At 52.5% G+C, this 18,020-nt stretch overlaps 5 protein-coding genes across 5 annotated transcripts; 3 read left to right on the top strand and 2 right to left on the bottom strand.

Annotated features, from left to right (window-relative positions):
• Positions 1–2,727: 2,727 nt before the first annotated feature.
• CPAR01_02830 (uncharacterized protein) lies at positions 2,728–3,609 on the top strand (the record flags this gene model as incomplete). The annotated part of the gene is made up of 1 exon (XM_060487117.1): positions 2,728–3,609. The coding sequence occupies one exon, from the start codon at positions 2,728–2,730 to the stop codon at positions 3,607–3,609; it is 882 nt and encodes a 293-aa protein (XP_060354445.1).
• A 537-nt stretch (positions 3,610–4,146) lies between these two features.
• On the bottom strand, positions 4,147–5,959 carry CPAR01_02829 (ubiquitin-conjugating enzyme; the record flags this gene model as incomplete). Its single annotated transcript, XM_060487116.1, has 9 exons — positions 4,147–4,156; positions 4,207–5,081; positions 5,143–5,311; positions 5,365–5,376; positions 5,435–5,531; positions 5,588–5,609; positions 5,665–5,759; positions 5,813–5,846; positions 5,927–5,959. 9 exons carry the CDS (start codon positions 5,957–5,959, stop codon positions 4,147–4,149), a joined length of 1,347 nt encoding a protein of 448 aa, XP_060354444.1.
• Positions 5,960–7,484: 1,525 nt separating this feature from the next.
• Positions 7,485–8,804, top strand: CPAR01_02828 (replication factor C; the record flags this gene model as incomplete). Its single annotated transcript, XM_060487115.1, has 4 exons — positions 7,485–7,600; positions 7,670–7,748; positions 7,798–8,580; positions 8,634–8,804. The coding sequence occupies 4 exons, from the start codon at positions 7,485–7,487 to the stop codon at positions 8,802–8,804; spliced, it is 1,149 nt and encodes a 382-aa protein (XP_060354443.1).
• A 124-nt stretch (positions 8,805–8,928) lies between these two features.
• CPAR01_02827 (uncharacterized protein) lies at positions 8,929–10,476 on the bottom strand (the record flags this gene model as incomplete). The annotated part of the gene is made up of 1 exon (XM_060487114.1): positions 8,929–10,476. One exon carries the CDS (start codon positions 10,474–10,476, stop codon positions 8,929–8,931), a length of 1,548 nt encoding a protein of 515 aa, XP_060354442.1.
• Positions 10,477–11,071: 595 nt separating this feature from the next.
• Positions 11,072–17,746, top strand: CPAR01_02826 (Sec63 Brl domain-containing protein; the record flags this gene model as incomplete). Its single annotated transcript, XM_060487113.1, has 2 exons — positions 11,072–17,157; positions 17,215–17,746. The coding sequence occupies 2 exons, from the start codon at positions 11,072–11,074 to the stop codon at positions 17,744–17,746; spliced, it is 6,618 nt and encodes a 2,205-aa protein (XP_060354441.1).
• Positions 17,747–18,020: the final 274 nt, after the last annotated feature.

Here is an 18,020-nt window from a genome sequence, read left to right as displayed (position 1 = left end):
TGTTCGGTGAGAGAATAGACTAGTCAAACTGCTATTCAAACATTCGAAAAAGACGCCCGAATTCCCCGAGATTTGCAGAAGAGACGCCAGACAGTATTCTTTGGTAGGTGAGGACGGACAGTGTCACACAATTTCCGTATAGGGCAAAGGTGAAGGTAGCTTGGAGGATTTATATGTGTGCGGAGAAGGCGAAAAGGAATGGTAGAGTTTGATAACAAGTATTCGAGGCAAAGGAGTTGGGTGTTTTGGAACTGAGTGTTGAGAAATCTGTATATTCAGTTGAGGCCGTGTCAGAGAGAAGAGAAAGAAGAACTGGCGGGCGAGGAGTAGAAGTAGAGAAGATCAGCAGAGAGAGAAAGAAGGACCTCGTGGCAGTAACGTGTAATTTGACGCCGGCCCAAAAGAAGCGGAATGGAAACAAGAGCATGGGACGGAAAGGTCTCAGAAGCCATGCATGCTCGCAGCTCGCTGGCTCGCTCTTGTGCTCTTGCCCCGCTCGTGTTGATTACCTTCCACGCTCTCCCATGTTTTTCTCAGGAAAGAGCAGGCGGATTGGCTTAGCCTGCACCTTCCATGCTTTCTTTTGGTGGATGCCATGCCTTGTCCCGCATGCCACCCCGGCGTTCAGCACCTCGTGCCCATTAGCTCCTGCCATGTTGAGGGCAGAAAGAGCGAGGCATCACGGACACCATCTACCCGACCCTGTCGATATGCCAGCCCTGCAATACGACTGGACGCCACATGTCACTAATCATACGCTAACGCCAACGTTGGCAAAGACTGTGCGGTAATCCATAAGAAACGACGTTTAGTATTCATTGTTAGGGCACCCTCACGAGATGAGTGACGTCTTCCCCGGCCGCTCCACTACTGCGGCATCGTTGAACTATGAGCAGAGCCCTTGCCTGAAGTTGTTCGAGGGCTGGGTCCATGCAAGGAATGGGACTTCCACCGTCGGACTCCTCGGTCGACCGTCGACCTAGTCATCCCTTGGTTAGGTGTCTCGTAGTGTCTCAGGAACCAAAACGCAAGACTGGCCCAGCAAAACCAACTGCTAGCCCTTTGACGGCGTGTCGTTTCGTCCTTTGTTGACCGTCTGAGATGGGGAATGTGGTGCTCTCAGCTTGAAAGCACGGCCAACCCAGCGGTATGGTACAGGGACCAAGATGCATCTCACACACTTTAGGCTTCCCGTATCGGGGCGCAGCATCCTTTGTCTACTGGCCAGCAGGTTGAGGGGGCCCGTTTGTGCGGTAGTTGGATGTTTCGAAGGAAGAAGAATGCACTGATGATCGCCAGAAAGAAATGAAACAAAATCTTCGCCGATTAGATTCAATGTTGAAGACAGACCGAGTTCAAGCTAGATATTGGCGGGTCTTTTGCGACAAGTTTTCCTTATTCGGAGTTGTGGTGCTGGGTCATATCGAGATTTCGATAGCGTGGGCTGTAAAATGGAAGAAGCAAGTTTTCTTGCTGCAGCCACAATCTGATGTATCACAGATTCAACTTGCCGCCCGCGGATTCCGTTCCTCGTTCCGGTGCACCAGATGTGCCCTCTCCTGCGTTAGGTAAAATATCACATCTTCAAGAGGCCGTCGAGCTTCTCACGAATCTAGGCAAGCTCGGAAATCTACCATGGGCTGTGCGGGAATACGGACGTACGGTAGAACAACGTTGGACGGATTCTCAGAAGCTCTGGCTAAAAAGCTGAACTGCTAGACCTGAACCGCACCAGTGCTTTCGACGTCATCGCCAGATGATCGAGATTCGAGAATACGCTCTTTTGTTGGACGTGAACTCAATGCCCATGAAGTTTCTCTCCGGAAAGAGGTTCATCGTCGATTTCTGCATCGGCGACTCTCCTCACAATAGCGGCTGAACAGAAGTCTCGGGAGGACAGCCAATCAGTCTAGTCCACCTCTGCACTTCGGACCCTGACGAAAATGAATGGAGCACCTGGCACGTGCACGCTCTTTCTAAGATGTGCTTACGGATACCGAGTGCCTAGGTAGGTAGGTAGTAAGGTACCGGTAGACCGTGCACTGCCTGCCTCCCGTCGGCGACGTGATTCCGATCTTGACAATCTTCTGCAGGCGCCCTGCTCCAATCGAGCTAGCCAGTGGCGAACCTGCATTTGAACGTCAACCTCGGAGCGCTGTTTTCATTTCCCTGTCTTGCATCCAACCTTTGACTTTGGAATCCGTTGAATGAATCGGGCGGGCCACACAAGTAGGTAGGACAATACTTCCAACAACATCAACAACACCAGCAAAGTCAACAAACAGAAACCGTCGCTTGGCGCACGCACTTTGAGTTCACCCGACCCCTACGTCCGTTGGCTTACGCAGCCCGCTCTGCGCCCTCATCGTCGAACGTATCATATCACAACGCAGTTCCTCTCTAGAAGCTTCTCACGGGCACACAAGCCCACAGGCACCTGCTTGAGAACCTGACTTAAGCTGAATGCAGCCTTCCCTGCACGGCGCTAGTATCCGAAGCTGACAAACTTCCCGAGCCATCTGCACGCGCGGCGCGCTAAACGCACGGTGCACATTCAGCTCCGATTGCACTCCCGTTCCCCCTCCTTCCCAACCCCACCACGAGACGAAACACATTCCAACTTTCAACCTTCGATTCTCCCGCTCACACACCCAGGCGCCGACCACAAGAAAACAAACCAAGAAGCACCGCTGCTCCCGAGAGCGAGCCGCAAGCCTTCTCCCAACTATGCCCGGACTCACGATACAAACAGACGCGATCTCACCGCGCACATCGAGTGCGCCGGCACCCGCGCCATCTACGTCTGCGGCTGCTGGTCCGACTGCTGCCACAACCTCTTCGGCAGGCGGAACAAACCCACCACATGCGCAGCAGACCCCTCCGCGATCCTCTCGCTCCTCATCCCCCGCCCGGCCCCCCATCAGCCCCATAACCCCGACCCTACCCCCGGCCCGTCTGCCGGACCCTCCCGCCCCTTTCGCTGCCGACCGCCCTGTCCTCACCCACTCTTCCCAGCCGTCCGCCGCTACCGCCATCCCCCCTCCGCGTCCCGAACCCATCGACTTTGATTCCAACCCCGATGTCCTCGCCCTCAAGTCAGCCATCTCCATCCTCCAGATGCAATCGAGAAAGGCCGCCGCCGATATCCAAGGGCTCAACGCCGCAAAAAACGCCGCCGTAGAAAATCCGTCAGCTTTCCTCGCCGACCTCGGCGCAGGCAAAGTGCACACGCAAGGCGACAAGCTGTTTGCTGAGTCTGATTCGGACTCAGACGACGAGACAGAGGGCAAAGCAGATGGGAGTGCCGCGCAAGGCAAGGCGAAGGAACCGCCACAGCCGTGGGAGTCACTTCCTAAGCCCCAGAACGTGGTGCGCTGTCCGCCCATCAACTGGTCACAATATGCCGTCGTCAGCGAGTCTCTCGACAAGATTCATGCGGACCAGCTGGCCAGACCAAGCCAAGGCGCTCCGGCAACGTTAGGACCCAGCGGGACATACGAGTTCAAAGGGGAGCCCGGAGGTAACCAGAGACCCTTCATCGGCGTCGCGGCCCCTTACACACCTGGGAAGGACAGGATCGAGAAGAAGGCAAGGGGAAGCAAGCGATGAGACGTGACGTTTCTTCCGTCCGAAAGATTTGAGAAAAGCCGGTTGAGGCAAGGTTGCCGGAACAAACATCCCGGGAATGGATGTATGATTGATGCTTTTCTACTGAGGTCATGAGATTACGAGGCGTTAAGCATGAATAGGGTGCATGGAAAGGAAGGCGTTTTGATGTGTTAAGCCAGGGCCATATTTCCATTTCGAGTCTGAAGAAGAAAAAGAAGAAGAAAAACAACGATATCAACTTTCGAACGTAGCTACTTTCGTCGCGTCATTATCCGAGGTATCTACTGGAGTCTAGCGGGACAATCCCAAGCCCGTTCCTGAATATGCATGATTCCTATGCCGTTAACGCCGTCCAGCCCTCTGAAAGCAACTTGAACTTGGACAAGCCAAGATCAATTTTCACTACCATCCCCGTCATGACCGGGGAAACCGATAACCGGAAAAATGTCCACCTTTGGTACCGCGTTGGTCGCGTGGTGAACACCCGCGCACCCGTGGTGATGTGCCTTAGCCTAAAGGTGGTCATGAGAAGCAATATCAAAAGTCACTGAAAAGTTTAGCTTGGAAACATAGGGCAAGATTCCGAGAGCGACTTACTCCATGCTCTGCTGCACAGATCTACGAAGCCGCCTGTTGTAGTTCTTCCGCGCCTCGGCACCTCCCCAGTAGAGGGTGTGCGCCTCAGGGTGTACCAAAGTTCGAGGGTCGTAAGCCGGATCTTCTTCTTCCAGTGCCGTAAACACAGCCTCGATGTGAGTTCGAACGTCCTCCTTCCTAAGTGAGTTCGGGAAATAGCACACTGTCCCGTCTTCTGCAATGCGATGGTGGAAAATGCGTGTGTGAAACTTGACTCGAGGTTGCTCCTCGGGGAACTTAGTACTGAAGTGGATTTTGAAGCGGAATAGGCCACCGTCGAGGTTCGTCATTGGACGCCCGAAATAGGTGATGATCCAAACGAAAGGATTGTTGTCCTCCAACTGGACGTCGTGAGGAATGTCTTGACGTTTGAATGCCTGCACCACTTGTTCATACTGGTGGCGCAAGTTGACGGAAAGTGTCATTTCCTTTTCGATCGCAACCTCGCCATCCGTCGCCCACTTGACGAGCTCATTGTCAAGCGCGGCCTTGACATTCCGCAGACGTCTTTCCAATTCTGTGTAGTTGAACTTGCCATCCATGGTGTTGCTAGCACCTTCAAACGGCATGCGAACAAACGCCTGGTGGTCCTTGACCTCGGTCTTTGCCTTCTGCACAGCAAGGAGGTAATTGTCGTAGTACCATAGGAACCGGCGCTTACATAAATCCTTAAAAGGCTCGAAAGGAACGTTCGTATCGTCGATATCATCGTTGTCGATATCCAGTTGATCTCCGTCCGCCGCAGACTGTTGGGCAATAGCGTTGCCGTCGGGTGTGAGACCAAGGTATTCCTCCATACGCTGGATGACGGAGACTCGAAGTGTTTCGTGACGTATCTAGAGCAATCATTAGTTATATTGTCTCTCATCATCCCCACACACCAGCGAGTCAATTCACCTTCTGGACGTAGTCTTTCTGATTCTTCTTATCCGATGCTTCGTTGGCCTCCTCGAATCCAGGCTCGTTCTCGTAAGGGTTTCCGGACATTAAGCTCTGGATTGAAATGAGGATAGATTCGAGGCCCTGTGCCGCAGACCATTCCTCTCCACGCTCTCCACGCCATGTGCTAGGTTCTGTTAGTCAAAAGTCCCTTGGCAAATCCCAAGCGCCTGGCTATACCCGAGGATGGACCTGCAACACACGTTAGTGCTCTTTGCTACTGAATACTCATTGCGGGAGGTAAACCTACAAGCAAACCTTGCCAGACGAGTAGATGTTGGGGTTGAATCGGCATCGACCTCCGTTCGTTGTAATACCGTTGACATTGGGCGACTTCCTAGGGTAATCTACATTTGCGTCAGTCCAACCCACCCATAATTGCCACATTATAGTAGAAGTGTACCCTTGTTGAATCTGATCGCAAACTACTTTCCCGTTAGTACTGCGAGCAAATCGGGCACTTTCACATCAAATCAGTACCTCAAAGAACCCAAACTCGTACGGAGTGTCGTGAGGTCCGATGATCAAGGCCTTAACATTGCGAACATCGACATCACGACAAGCAACAGCTATGGCTGGCAAGGAGGTCAGCATGTGGGCTCGACTGTGTTCGCGGGGAGGCTCGTACAAAGATCCGAGGTTCGCTGGATGTCGCCGAGTTCCTGTTGTGCGATCAAATGTCAGCCTTGCCATTCTTGCCCCTCCTTCATCGCTCTGGTGAGGGGCGGGGCAGCTAAGGTACCTTGGTAATCCGAATGATGGATTGATCCGCCATGATGCCAGTTGGGTCAGGCACTGCCCCTTGACAGTCAGTGAGCGTGCTTTGGCAGAAGCTTGGTTGTAGGCAGTGATCGTAGATTCTCCTTGACGTGGGGTAGGTAGTTGATGGAGAATCGAAGATGTGAGTGCGGCCTGAGAGCCTGGGAGAATGGTAGATGTCTGGTCAGTAAAGCGCTCTCTGCGACCGGGCAGATGCAACTTGAGGTGGGTTCTGTTGGTTGTCGGTTGCTTGGTTGGTGGTCGAAAACCAGGGTAGGGAGGTGGATAGGCACTACCACAGGCTACCTTAATGCTGCTCGGGCTGGTAGAAGTACAAGTTCTGGGCGGTAAGGGCTCACCTCAGTTGATGGGACACTGGGACGAGGCAGCTGCACCAAGTGCCTAAACTGGCAGTTTGGCGGGGCAGGAGGGGTAATTTTAGGGTGCGTTGATGCAGGTGAATCGCAGCGTTATTGTATGGTGAAGAGGCCTCTTTGAACTTCACAACTAAGAACTCCTTTCAAGCCCCACAGCGTAAAGCGGTGCTTTCATTGACGCGAAATTTGAGAAATGCGACGGAGCAACAAAATGGAGAAATGCCCATAGGATATCTTCTTACCTCAGCCTTGAATGAGATGTGGCTGAATGAAATACTTGATGTCACACAATCACCTCTACTAAACAGAGCCTGCTTTACCTGGAGAAGTATTGATGACAGTAGCTGAGGTGTGGCACTTGCTTTAGGCGGTGTTCACTATATTTGTCAAAACGATCCCTTACCGCTCCTAACCTTTCAAAGGTCGCCTCTGACCAGGTCTGAGTCCTAGTCATCTGGGTAAGGTCTTACTCGAAATCTTACATCGGATGCCATCGGGTTCCGTATCGGATAGTGCTTCCTTCCCCCCTTATGATATCATTATCTTACGTGTGGGCCCAAGCAGTTTCTAAGGAATTAGTAGTATATCCCTTCCACCGTACAATCATGCTTGAGAAAACGAGAACGCGATGACCAGCTTGCTTCTCGTATAGGAACCCTTTACGCCCATTTGCCCATCTGGACCTTCGTACTGTTCACATTCTCAGCCAATGGGCGATTTTTCTTTGATTGAACAAAGTGAGCCGTTGAATGAAATGAACTAAACACAAACTCACAATGAACAGAAGTAGAGCACTGTGAAAGAAGTGATGTTATGGTCGCTTTCTTGACAAGTGTAAGATAGTTTCAACATTGCACTGAGTACCTAGGTATCCCGGACTGGAGAGCTTCCGGTACGTATCTCATGTAAGGTTCCGAGGGTACCTCGAAAGTGGGACGGTCGCGGGGTTCCGTCGACGCGGTGGGTTTACACCCCTGTCGGTCAAGAAAGCTCCAATACGCGTCAAATCGACTGGGCAGCGCGTCTGACAGTTTAATTGATTTTCTACGATCGTCACTACCGCCACACACCTGAGGTGCAGAGAAGAGCTACGATTGATAGAACAGGACAAGATATCACGACCTGCAACGTCAAACCTCCAATTGAGATAACGATCAATTACACATGGCGAGCTTTTTCGACCTCAAAGCCAGGAAGGCCGCCGCGGCAAACGGCACATCGACCCAGAAGCCAGAGAAATCTGCGCAACCGCCACGAGCACAGCCGTGGGTTGAGAAATAGTTTGTCTTCCCACGAACTTGCTAGAAGTCGTACGCGTTCTCATTCACCATACTGACGTTTACCGACAGCCGTCCCAAGACTCTCAGCGATGTCACAGCACAAGACCACACCGTCACGGTTTTGCAGAGGACGCTGCAAGCCTCCAACGTACGACTGCTCCCTGATGCATTGAGGCATTGCTAACCCCGAGACGCAGTTGCCGCACATGTTATTCTACGGCCCCCCAGGCACAGGAAAGACCTCTACAGTGTTAGCTTTGGCCAAAGAACTCTACGGTCCCGAGATGATCAAGTCACGCGTGCTCGAGCTCAACGCTTCCGACGAGCGTGGAATCTCCATCGTCCGAGAGAAGGTGAAGGACTTTGCTCGCATGCAATTGACGAACCCGACGAATGAATACAAGAAGAGATACCCTTGCCCGCCATTCAAGATTATCATCTTGGACGAGGCCGACTCCATGACCCAAGACGCACAGAGTGCCTTGCGCCGCACCATGGAGACATACAGCAAAATCACGCGGTTCTGCCTGATTTGCAATTATGTCACGCGAATCATCGACCCTCTCGCTAGTCGTTGCAGCAAGTTTCGCTTCAAGAGCTTAGACCAGACCAACACGAAGAAGAGACTGGAGGATATCTCAGAAAACGAGGGCGTACAGCTGGAGGAAGGCGCAGTGGACGCCCTCATCAAGTGCAGTGAGGGCGATCTGAGAAAGGCTATCACATTCCTGCAGAGTGCTGCGCGACTAGTGGGCGCGGGCGAGAAAGACGCCGCCGGGGGTGATGCTATGGACGTCGACAAAAAGCCAGTCACGGTGAAGATTATTGAAGATATCGCTGGTGTCATTCCGGACAAGACCATCGACACATTAGTCTCTGCCATCCGCCCGCAAGGCGCTGCAGACACGTACGCAGGGGTGGCCAAGGTGGTCGAGGACATGGTGGCAGATGGCTGGAGCGCTGGGCAGGTTGTTACTCAGGTGAGCTACCCCCCAATATTTGACTGCTCGTCGCGTTGCTGACAGTTTCCCAGCTCTACCAAGCACTCGTATTTGACGAGACTATCCCAGATGTACAGAAGAACAAGATTGTTCTCATCTTTTCCGAGGTCGACAAAAGACTTGTGGATGGCGCGGATGAGCACTTGTCTATCCTCGATTTGGCCTTGAGGATATCGGGGGTTATGAGCGGTCGTGGCAACTGATCAGTACTCATATTGGGTCATGGGCTTGGTCAACACTAAGCGGCGTCCGGGTTGGCAAATTAGAGGCGTTGATAATGGCAAACAAAATCCATCTATGAGGGGTATGTAACAACTGCACAGAAAATCAAATATGATCTTCATGACCGATGAGACCGAGCTTCCCATCAATGACAGACCAAATATCATCATGCGTAATCGTGGATCCCTTACTCTGGTGTCTGATGTGCTGCCTCGCCTCCGTCTTATGTTCTGACCCTTGCGTCAACCATATGTCTTCCTCCGTCGTGTCTCCCGCCTCCATCTCGGCCTGTTTCGGCTCGTGACCTAGGAGCTTGTCAATTTCCTGAAGCGCCGTTGTAGAGCCTTCCAGTGCGACCTGGCCCTCCTCAATCTTCTCCGCAACAGTCTCCAACGTCGCAATCTTGGCCGAGTCTGCTGCGAACACCCAGGGCTTGACTCGGTCTGAAGGCACTGGCTTCTCAGCCATGGCTGTGGAGAAGTCCTCTCCGAATCCTGACTTGGGTCTGCCCGCCCCAGGCATAGGATGTCCCGGAAGAAGCTGACTTTCTTCAGCAAGATGATCCAGCGCCTGTCGAGTTTCCCTCGCCTGCTTAGCTAGAACATTGTGGATGTGCGATTTTTGTGTGATCATCCCCTTCTGTTCTCGAGAAAGCGAGAGAAGCTTCTCGAGGTAAGGTAAGAGAAGGTGCACAGTGGGTGCTGGGGGGATGGGCTGGCTTCGGCCGTTTGAAGATGAGACGTCACCGCCAGGCTTCAGGACTGGTTGCGTCTGCTCTGAGACGATGTTGAGCAGCGCTTTCCTCGAAGCTACATATTTGCTGTATTTGCTCTTGATATCGCCCAGATGCTCGTCGATAGTGGCTTGTTCGGTATGGCCGTTGTATCCATTTGCCTGGTCGTCTGCTTCTCCCGAGGCCTTACTGAGCTCCGTCTCAATCCAGTTGATCAATTCAGCTCGAGTAGCATCCAAAGCATGCGCCTTGGCCTCGTCGCTAACTTGGCCTGCCAGTGATGCTGTGTTTTGTCGAACACCATTAAGGAGTTGCTCTTCACGCTGAAGCAGAAGCTTGGCTCTCAGCACGACTTTTTCGAGCTGATCAGCTAGACCTCCTAGATTTGTCTTCGTTGCACTGGCGCTAACAGAAAAGTTGTTCACAACCTCTTTTGGAACTTCTGGTAAGGACATTGACTTTCTGAAAATATCTTCCAGGTCGAGAAAGTCTGGTGATGCTGCGGGCTGGCGTCCCAAAAGGTCCAAGTACTTTTGAATCGTCAACAGTCGCTGTTGCTTCTGGCGTAGTTTGACAAGGGCCACATGTTGCTCAATCTGATCCCCAGGGTCGGCAGCCTTGGGCCGGGATGGGGCTGCCGTTACCGCTGCATCCCGCGTGATCTCGTACTCATTGCGAGCCTTGAGGTTCGCATTCAAGGCTTTGAGGTATTCCTTCTGTAAGCCTCTGACCTCACTTGTTGGCCTCACTCTGCAAGAAGCATCAACGAGAGATAATGGCTCCTGAATGGGCCCTGGTTGACGACAGGCCTGAAGATGGAGGGCCAAGGCGCGCCGGATGTACGCTACCTGCTCCCGTGGTTTGACGTAAGGTTCAAGTGATGCCTGAACCTTTTGAATGGATTTGGGAACTGGATCCATGTCGCAGAAAGCCTCAGTTTATGCCATAGAAAATGTTCCAGTCGTGCCAAGGTAGGATGTTTCCGCCACATCAAAATTTGGCCTCAATCCTGCTTCACGTGTAAATGTTGATGGATGCTGGTACCGTGATTTACACAGCTCGGTGGTTCAGGGGTGGTGTGGATTTCTTGGGTATCGCTACTCCACCCTGTGTCGATGCAGTGACAGGTCGACGCCACGACGTCACGTGCAGCTATCTGCCTGGGCTGGAGTGCTACTAGCGCGTTTGCCGCCTAGCGCCATCTCCCGGGTTTTGCCATTGCAACCAGCAGATGAAATTTGTTTCGCGCGACAGGTGTCGAGACATCTATTACACGCCTCCACCCACCTTAGCCACATCGCGATACTGTTCTCATTGAGTCACTTGAACTTCGGGAACATACTAAAACGATACTGTAATATTTGACGAATCATCAATTTTAAGGTCAACACGGCGTTATAAACGGAATAAAGACACGGCGCGAGCCGCTCGCTGCTGTCGCTCGACAAGCTCCTGCACCAATTCGATCATCGAGCGCAATCGAGACAATACGATACCCTCCAATTCATCGCCACAATGTCAAACCAAGACCAACACCGCGATGTATCCCAGTATAAGTACTCGGCCATGTCCAACCTGGTCCTCCAGGCGGACCGTCGTTTTGTTTCAAGACGAAATGATGAGGCCACGGGCGATCCCGAGTCTCTCGCTGGAAAGCTGAGCATTCGCGACATGGGAGCTCGCGTCGCTCGCGAAATCGCACCGAAACAAAAGAAGTCGACTGGCCTTACCGGCGTGGAACGCGGTAGCTTACAGGAGGGTGAGGACGTGCTAGCTCGCGAGCAGAAGAAGAAGAAGGGCGAAAAGGCACAGCCGAGAGGTGCTGGTGTCCTGGGAACTGGAGACCTGTTCGTCGAGGGCATCCGATACCGCCCGCGCACACCGGCAACACGGGCGACGTTCGAATTGATACTGAAGATCGTTTCTGACAATCTTGGCGATGTCCCCCAAACTGCCGTGATCAGCGCCGCCGACGTGACTTTGGAGTTCCTGAAGGACGACGACTTGAAAGACACAGAGAAAAAGAGGGAAATTGACGATCTTTTGGGTGTCTCAATGAGCGCGAAGGAATTCAACGAGCTCGTAAATCTCGGAAAGAAAGTCACAGACTACGACGCGCAAGACGAGGACGAGGATATGGACGACAATGCAGAAGACGCCGACGGAGCCGAATTAGACGAAAGACAGGGTGTCGCAGTCGTTTTCGAAGATTCCGATGATGAGGAAGGAGGCATTGTGAATGAAGTCAGGGAAGAGTCCTCCGAGGACGAGGAAGCGGACGAGGATGAGGACGATCCCGCCGCCGACACAAACGATGCGATGGACCTGGAAGACGACGCCATGGTCATCGATTCAGCCCCTCGGAAGCAAGCACAGGAATCAAAGCAGGCAAAGAGTGTCTCTGCTCGAGACATCGATGCATTTTGGCTGCAGCGACAGATCGGAAAGCTCTATGCGGATTCCCACGAACAGCACGACAAGACGACCGACGCTTTGCGCATTCTTTCCGGCGAACCTGATGAGCAGGGCGGAGAGGACAAGTCACTCAGAGAGATCGAGAACGACCTCATGGAGCTTTTCGACTACGAGCATCACGAATTAGTCCAACTCCTTATTGAGAACAGGGAGAAGGTGGTTTGGCTCACTCGTCATTCAAGGGCTGAGACGGATGAAGAGCGAGCTGTGGTGGAGCGCGAAATGGCTTCCGAAGGTCTGCAGTGGATTCTTAATGAGAAGTTTGGAAAGAAGGGCGACGACCAAAAAGGACGGAAGATGGAAATCAAGATGGACCTTGATGCCCCATCATCACTCACAAATGCTCCCCCCGCAGAAGACGAGCGCCCCCAGGGATTGGTGGGTGGTTTGCAACCGCGCAAGCTCATCAACCTGGAGAACTTGGTCTTCGACCAAGGCAATCATCTCATGAGCAACCCCAAGGTCAGGTTGCCGGAGGGCTCAACAAAACGAACTTTCAAGGGATACGAAGAAATCCACGTGCCCCCTCCCAAGAAGCGCAGTGATGCCAGCGACACACTCGTTCCCATAACCGAAATGCCAGAATGGTCTCGCCTGCCCTTCGGTACCACCAAATCCCTCAACAAGATCCAGTCGAAGTGCTACCCAACAGCCTTTGGCGACGATGGCAACATGCTGATTTGTGCACCCACTGGTAGTGGAAAGACAAATGTGGCAATGCTCACAATTCTTCGAGAAATCGGCAAGAACCGCAATCCTGAGACTGGCGACATCGAGCTGGATAACTTCAAAATCGTGTACATTGCGCCCTTGAAGGCGTTGGTACAGGAACAAGTTGGCAACTTTGGAAAGCGACTTGAACCCTATGGTGTCAAGGTCTCTGAGTTGACTGGTGACCGTCAGCTTACCAAGGCTCAAATCGCCGAGACCCAGATCATTGTCACTACTCCTGAGAAGTGGGACGTCATCACGAGAAAGGCTACCGATCTCTCTTACACAAACCTAGTGCGCTTGGTTATCATCGACGAGATCCACTTGCTCCACGACGACCGTGGTCCTGTTCTGGAGAGCATCGTCAGCAGAACCATCAGGAAGACTGAGCAGACTGGCGAGCCCGTCCGTCTGGTTGGTTTGTCTGCGACACTGCCAAACTACAAGGATGTTGCTAGCTTCTTGCGTGTGGATATCAGCACTGGTCTCTTCCACTTTGATGGCAGTTTCCGTCCTTGCCCCTTGCGCCAAGAATTCATTGGAGTCACGGATCGCAAGGCCATCAAGCAGCTGAAGACCATGAACGATGTCACATACAATAAGGTCATTGAGCATGTAGGAGCGAAGGGAAATCAGATGCTCATTTTCGTCCACTCACGAAAGGAGACTGCCAAGACTGCGCGCTACATTCGTGATAAGGCTCTAGAGATGGACACTATCAATCAGATTCTTCGTCACGATGCAGGAAGTCGCGAGGTGCTCAACGAAGCGGCCAGCCAAGCCACCGACAAGGACCTCAAGGATATCCTTCCTTACGGTTTCGGTATTCATCATGCTGGTATGAACCGCATCGATCGTACAGATGTTGAGGACCTCTTCGCCCGTGGCGCTATTCAAGTCCTTGTCTGTACCGCGACCCTTGCTTGGGGTGTCAACCTGCCAGCGCATACCGTCATTATCAAAGGCACTTCAGTATACTCTCCAGAGAAAGGTAGCTGGGTTGAGCTCAGCCCCCAAGACGTCCTGCAGATGCTTGGACGTGCCGGGCGTCCACAATACGATACCTATGGCGAGGGCATCATCATCACAACCCAGAACGAGATCCAGTACTACTTGTCGCTCCTCAATCAACAATTACCAATCGAGAGTCAATTCGTCAGTAAGCTCGTAGACAACTTGAACGCCGAGATTGTGCTCGGCAACGTCCGCAGTAGAGACGAGGGTGTCGAATGGCTTGGCTACACCTACTTGTTCGTTCGTATGCTACGTTCGCCCGGCCTCTACCAAGTTGGCGCGGAATACGAAGATGATGAGGCTTTGGAACAAAAACGAGTTGATTTGATTCATTCTGCTGCTTCAGTGCTAAGGAAGTCAAATCTTATCAAATACGATGAGAAGACCGGCAAGCTCCAGTCAACGGAGTTGGGGCGTATCGCTTCCCACTACTACATCACACATGGCTCTATGGAGACTTACAACAACCTGATCCAACCCTCAATCACAACCATTGAGCTGTTCAGAGTATTCTCTCTGAGTGCAGAGTTCAAGTACATCCCCGTGCGTCAGGATGAGAAGCTTGAGCTTGCCAAGTTGTTGGGCAGAGTTCCGATCCCAGTTAAGGAGAGCATCGAGGAGCCTCACGCGAAGATCAACGTGTTGCTGCAAGCCTACATCTCACGACTTAAGTTGGACGGTCTAGCCCTTATGGCTGATATGGTCTACGTCACTCAATCCGCTGGTCGTATTCTCCGCGCCATCTTCGAAATTACCATGAAGAAGGGATGGGCGTCTGTGGCCAAGACCGCCTTGGATCTTTGCAAGATGGCAGAGAAGCGCATGTGGCCAACCATGTCACCACTTCGTCAGTTCCCCAACTGCCCTAGAGACATTGTGCAGAAGTCGGAGAGAATCGAAGTGTCTTGGAGCAACTACTTCGACCTCGACCCTCCTCGAATGGGAGAATTGCTTGGCATGCCCAAGGCCGGCAGAACTGTCTGTGGCTTGGTTGCCAAGTTCCCCAGAGTGGAGGTTCAGGCTCAAGTTCAGCCACTTACGAGATCCATGCTTCGAGTCGAGTTGAGCATCGATCCCAACTTTGAGTGGGATGTCGAAATCCACGGCCCAGCGGAAAGTTTCTGGATCTTCGTCGAGGATTGTGATGGAGAGGATATCCTCTTCAGTGACCAATTCTTGCTGCGCAAGGAGTACGCCGAGTCTGAGTCGAACGAGCACATTGTCGACTTCACCGTGCCGATCACAGAGCCAATGCCCCCGAACTACTTCATCTCAGTTGTGTCTGATCGCTGGATGCATTCCGAAACAAGATTGCCAGTATCATTCCACAAGCTGATTCTTCCCGAGAGGTTTCCTCCCCACACTGAGCTCCTTGAGCTTCAGCCTTTGCCTGTTGCGGCGCTGAAGGCCAAAGAGTATGCCAAATTGTACCCTGACTGGGACCACTTCAACCGCATCCAGACGCAAACTTTCAACTCGCTGTACAACACCGATCAGAATGTGTTCGTGGGTGCGCCGACGGGAAGTGGCAAGACGGTATGCGCAGAGTTTTCTCTACTGCGACACTGGTCTAAGGCAGACGCTGGACGTGTAGTCTACATCGCACCCTTCCAGGAGCTGATCGACTCACGCCTTGATGACTGGCAGAAGAGGCTTGGCGGTCTCCGGGGTGGAAAGACTATCGAGAAGCTCACGGGAGAAACCACTACCGACTTGAAGATTCTGGAGCGTAGCGACCTGATTCTTGCGACTCCCATCCAATGGGATGTATTGTCCCGCCAGTGGAAGCGCAGGAAGAACGTTTCCACTGTCGAGCTTTTCATTGCAGATGAGGTTCATCTGCTCGGAAACAACATGGGATATGTCTACGAGATCATCATTTCGCGGATGCACTACATCCGAACCCAGACTGAGCTTCCAATGAGAATTATCGCGCTTGGTGTTTCCCTTGCCAACGCCCGCGACCTCGGCGAGTGGATCGACGCGAAGAAGCACGATATCTACAACTTCAGCCCGCACGTCCGCCCTGTACCCCTCGAACTTCACATCCAATCTTACACCAACCCTCACTTCCCTTCACTGATGCTGTCTATGGCGAAGCCGACTTACTTGGCCATCACGCAGATGTCCGCTGACAAACCCGCTATTGTGTTTGTTCCGAGTCGGAAGCAAACACGAGCGACCACGCGTGATCTGCTGACAGCCGCCTTCATGGATGATGACGAAGACCGTTTCCTGCACGCTGAGGTGGAGCAGATGCGCCCTCTTCTTGATCGCATTTCCGAAGAAGCACTCGCCGAGTCTCTTTCTCACGGCGTGGGATACTACCACGAGGCTTTGAGTCAGAGCGACAAGCGTATCGTCAAGCACCTGTACGAGCATGGAGCTATTCAGGTGCTTGTTGCTTCTCGTGACGTTTGCTGGGAGCTCAACAGCACTGCCCACCTCGTCATCGTCATGGGCACGCAATATTTCGAGGGTCGCGAGCATCGCTATGTCGATTACTCCCTAAGCGAAGTCTTGCACATGTTCGGCAAGGCACTCCGACCTTCCAAGGACGGGAGAGGCCGGGGCGTTCTTATGCTTCCCTCAGCCAAGAGAGAATTCTACAAGAAGTTTTTGAATGAGGCTCTCCCTGTCGAGTCACATCTCCACAACTACCTTCACGATGCCTTTGTCACCGAGATCAGCACGAAGATGATCGAGTCTGGTGATGATGCCATCAACTGGACGACGTTCACCTACTTCTACAGGCGTCTCCTAGCCAACCCCAGCTTCTACAGCTTGACCAGCACTACGCAGGATGGTCTCAGCGACTACATGTCGGATCTCATCCAGACCACCCTGCAAGAGCTGAGCGACTCCAAGATCATTGAGCTTGACGAGGACGATGGCTCCGTTGCGCCGCAGAACGCGGCCATGATTGCAGCATACTACAACATCTCCTACATCACTATGCAGACGTTCCTCTTGTCTCTGAGCGCCAAGACCAAACTCAAGGGCGTTTTGGAAATTATCACATCGGCTACTGAATTCGAAGCTATCCAGATCAGGAGGCACGAGGAGGGCATTCTCCGCAGGATCTACGACCGTATTCCTGTCAAGATGGCAGAGCCTGTGTATGATTCGGCCCATTTCAAGGCCTTTGTCCTCCTGCAGGCGCATTTCTCGCGAATGCAGCTGCCGATTGATTTGGCCAAGGACCAAGAAGTCATCATTTCCAAGGTTCTCAGTCTCCTGAGTGCAACGGTTGATATTCTCTCATCTGATGGCCACATCAACGCCATGAACGCCATGGAAATGTCGCAGATGGTTGTGCAGGCGATGTGGGATCGCGATAGCCCCTTGAAGCAGATTCCTCACTTTACACCTGAGGTTGTGAAGGTGGCAAACGAATTTGGGTATGTACCAATTTATGCAGTGCTGATTTGCAAAACTAACGTCGAATTTTCTCACAGTGTCAAGGATATCTTCGATTTCATGGAAGCCATGAACCCCGAAGAGAACCCGGATTACGCCAAATTGGTCAAGCGTCTTGGTCTCTCGCAGAAGCAGTTGGGTGAGGCTGCCGCCTTCACCAATGACAAATACCCCGACATTGAGCTTGAACACAGTGTCTTGGATGAGGACGATATCAGAGCCAACGAGCCTGCGTACCTTAGTGTGCAGATCCAACGACAAGTGGAGGAGGAGGAGGAGTTTGACCCGACTGTGCACGCACCGTTCTACCCAGCCAAGAAGTTGGAGAACTGGTGGCTTGTTGTAGGGGAGCAGACGACGAAGAACTTGCTTGCCATCAAGCGTGTCACGATCGGACGGGAGCTGAAGGTGAAGGTGGAGTTTACGGTGCCAACAGCTGGTAAGCACGACCTTAAGCTGTTCCTAATGAGCGACAGTTACGTCGGAGTGGATCAAGAGCGCGAATTTTCCATCACGGCTGCGGAGGGTATGGACGTGGACGACAGCGATGAGGAAGAGGACGAGGAATAGACGGTTCGGCAGATGGCAGAACCATCTCGTCCGTACAATATCGCAATGTGTACTATATCGATCGAGAGAGGAGTTGAGGGTAATAGACAGATTTGGTCACATTCAGTTCTTCGCCCTTATCAGATGAATCATCTACAGGCGGCTCTTGTCCTCTTTCGACAGGGTTGAATGGCCTGAAGACCGGTTGCGCAGACAGTGTGCGGTGCGACAGTAGTTGCGGTGGTGCCTCAGCGGCCAAGGTGGCATAGGAACGCTGAACAACGGTGATTGATAA

Source organism: Colletotrichum paranaense (assembly GCF_030867605.1).
Source record: "Colletotrichum paranaense strain IMI 384185 chromosome Unknown Scaffold_2.1, whole genome shotgun sequence".
In the NCBI taxonomy this organism is placed as follows: Eukaryota; Fungi; Ascomycota; class Sordariomycetes; order Glomerellales; family Glomerellaceae; genus Colletotrichum; species Colletotrichum paranaense.
The sequence above is the reverse complement of the archived record's forward strand: the minus strand, read 5'-3'. Positions and strand labels throughout refer to the sequence as shown.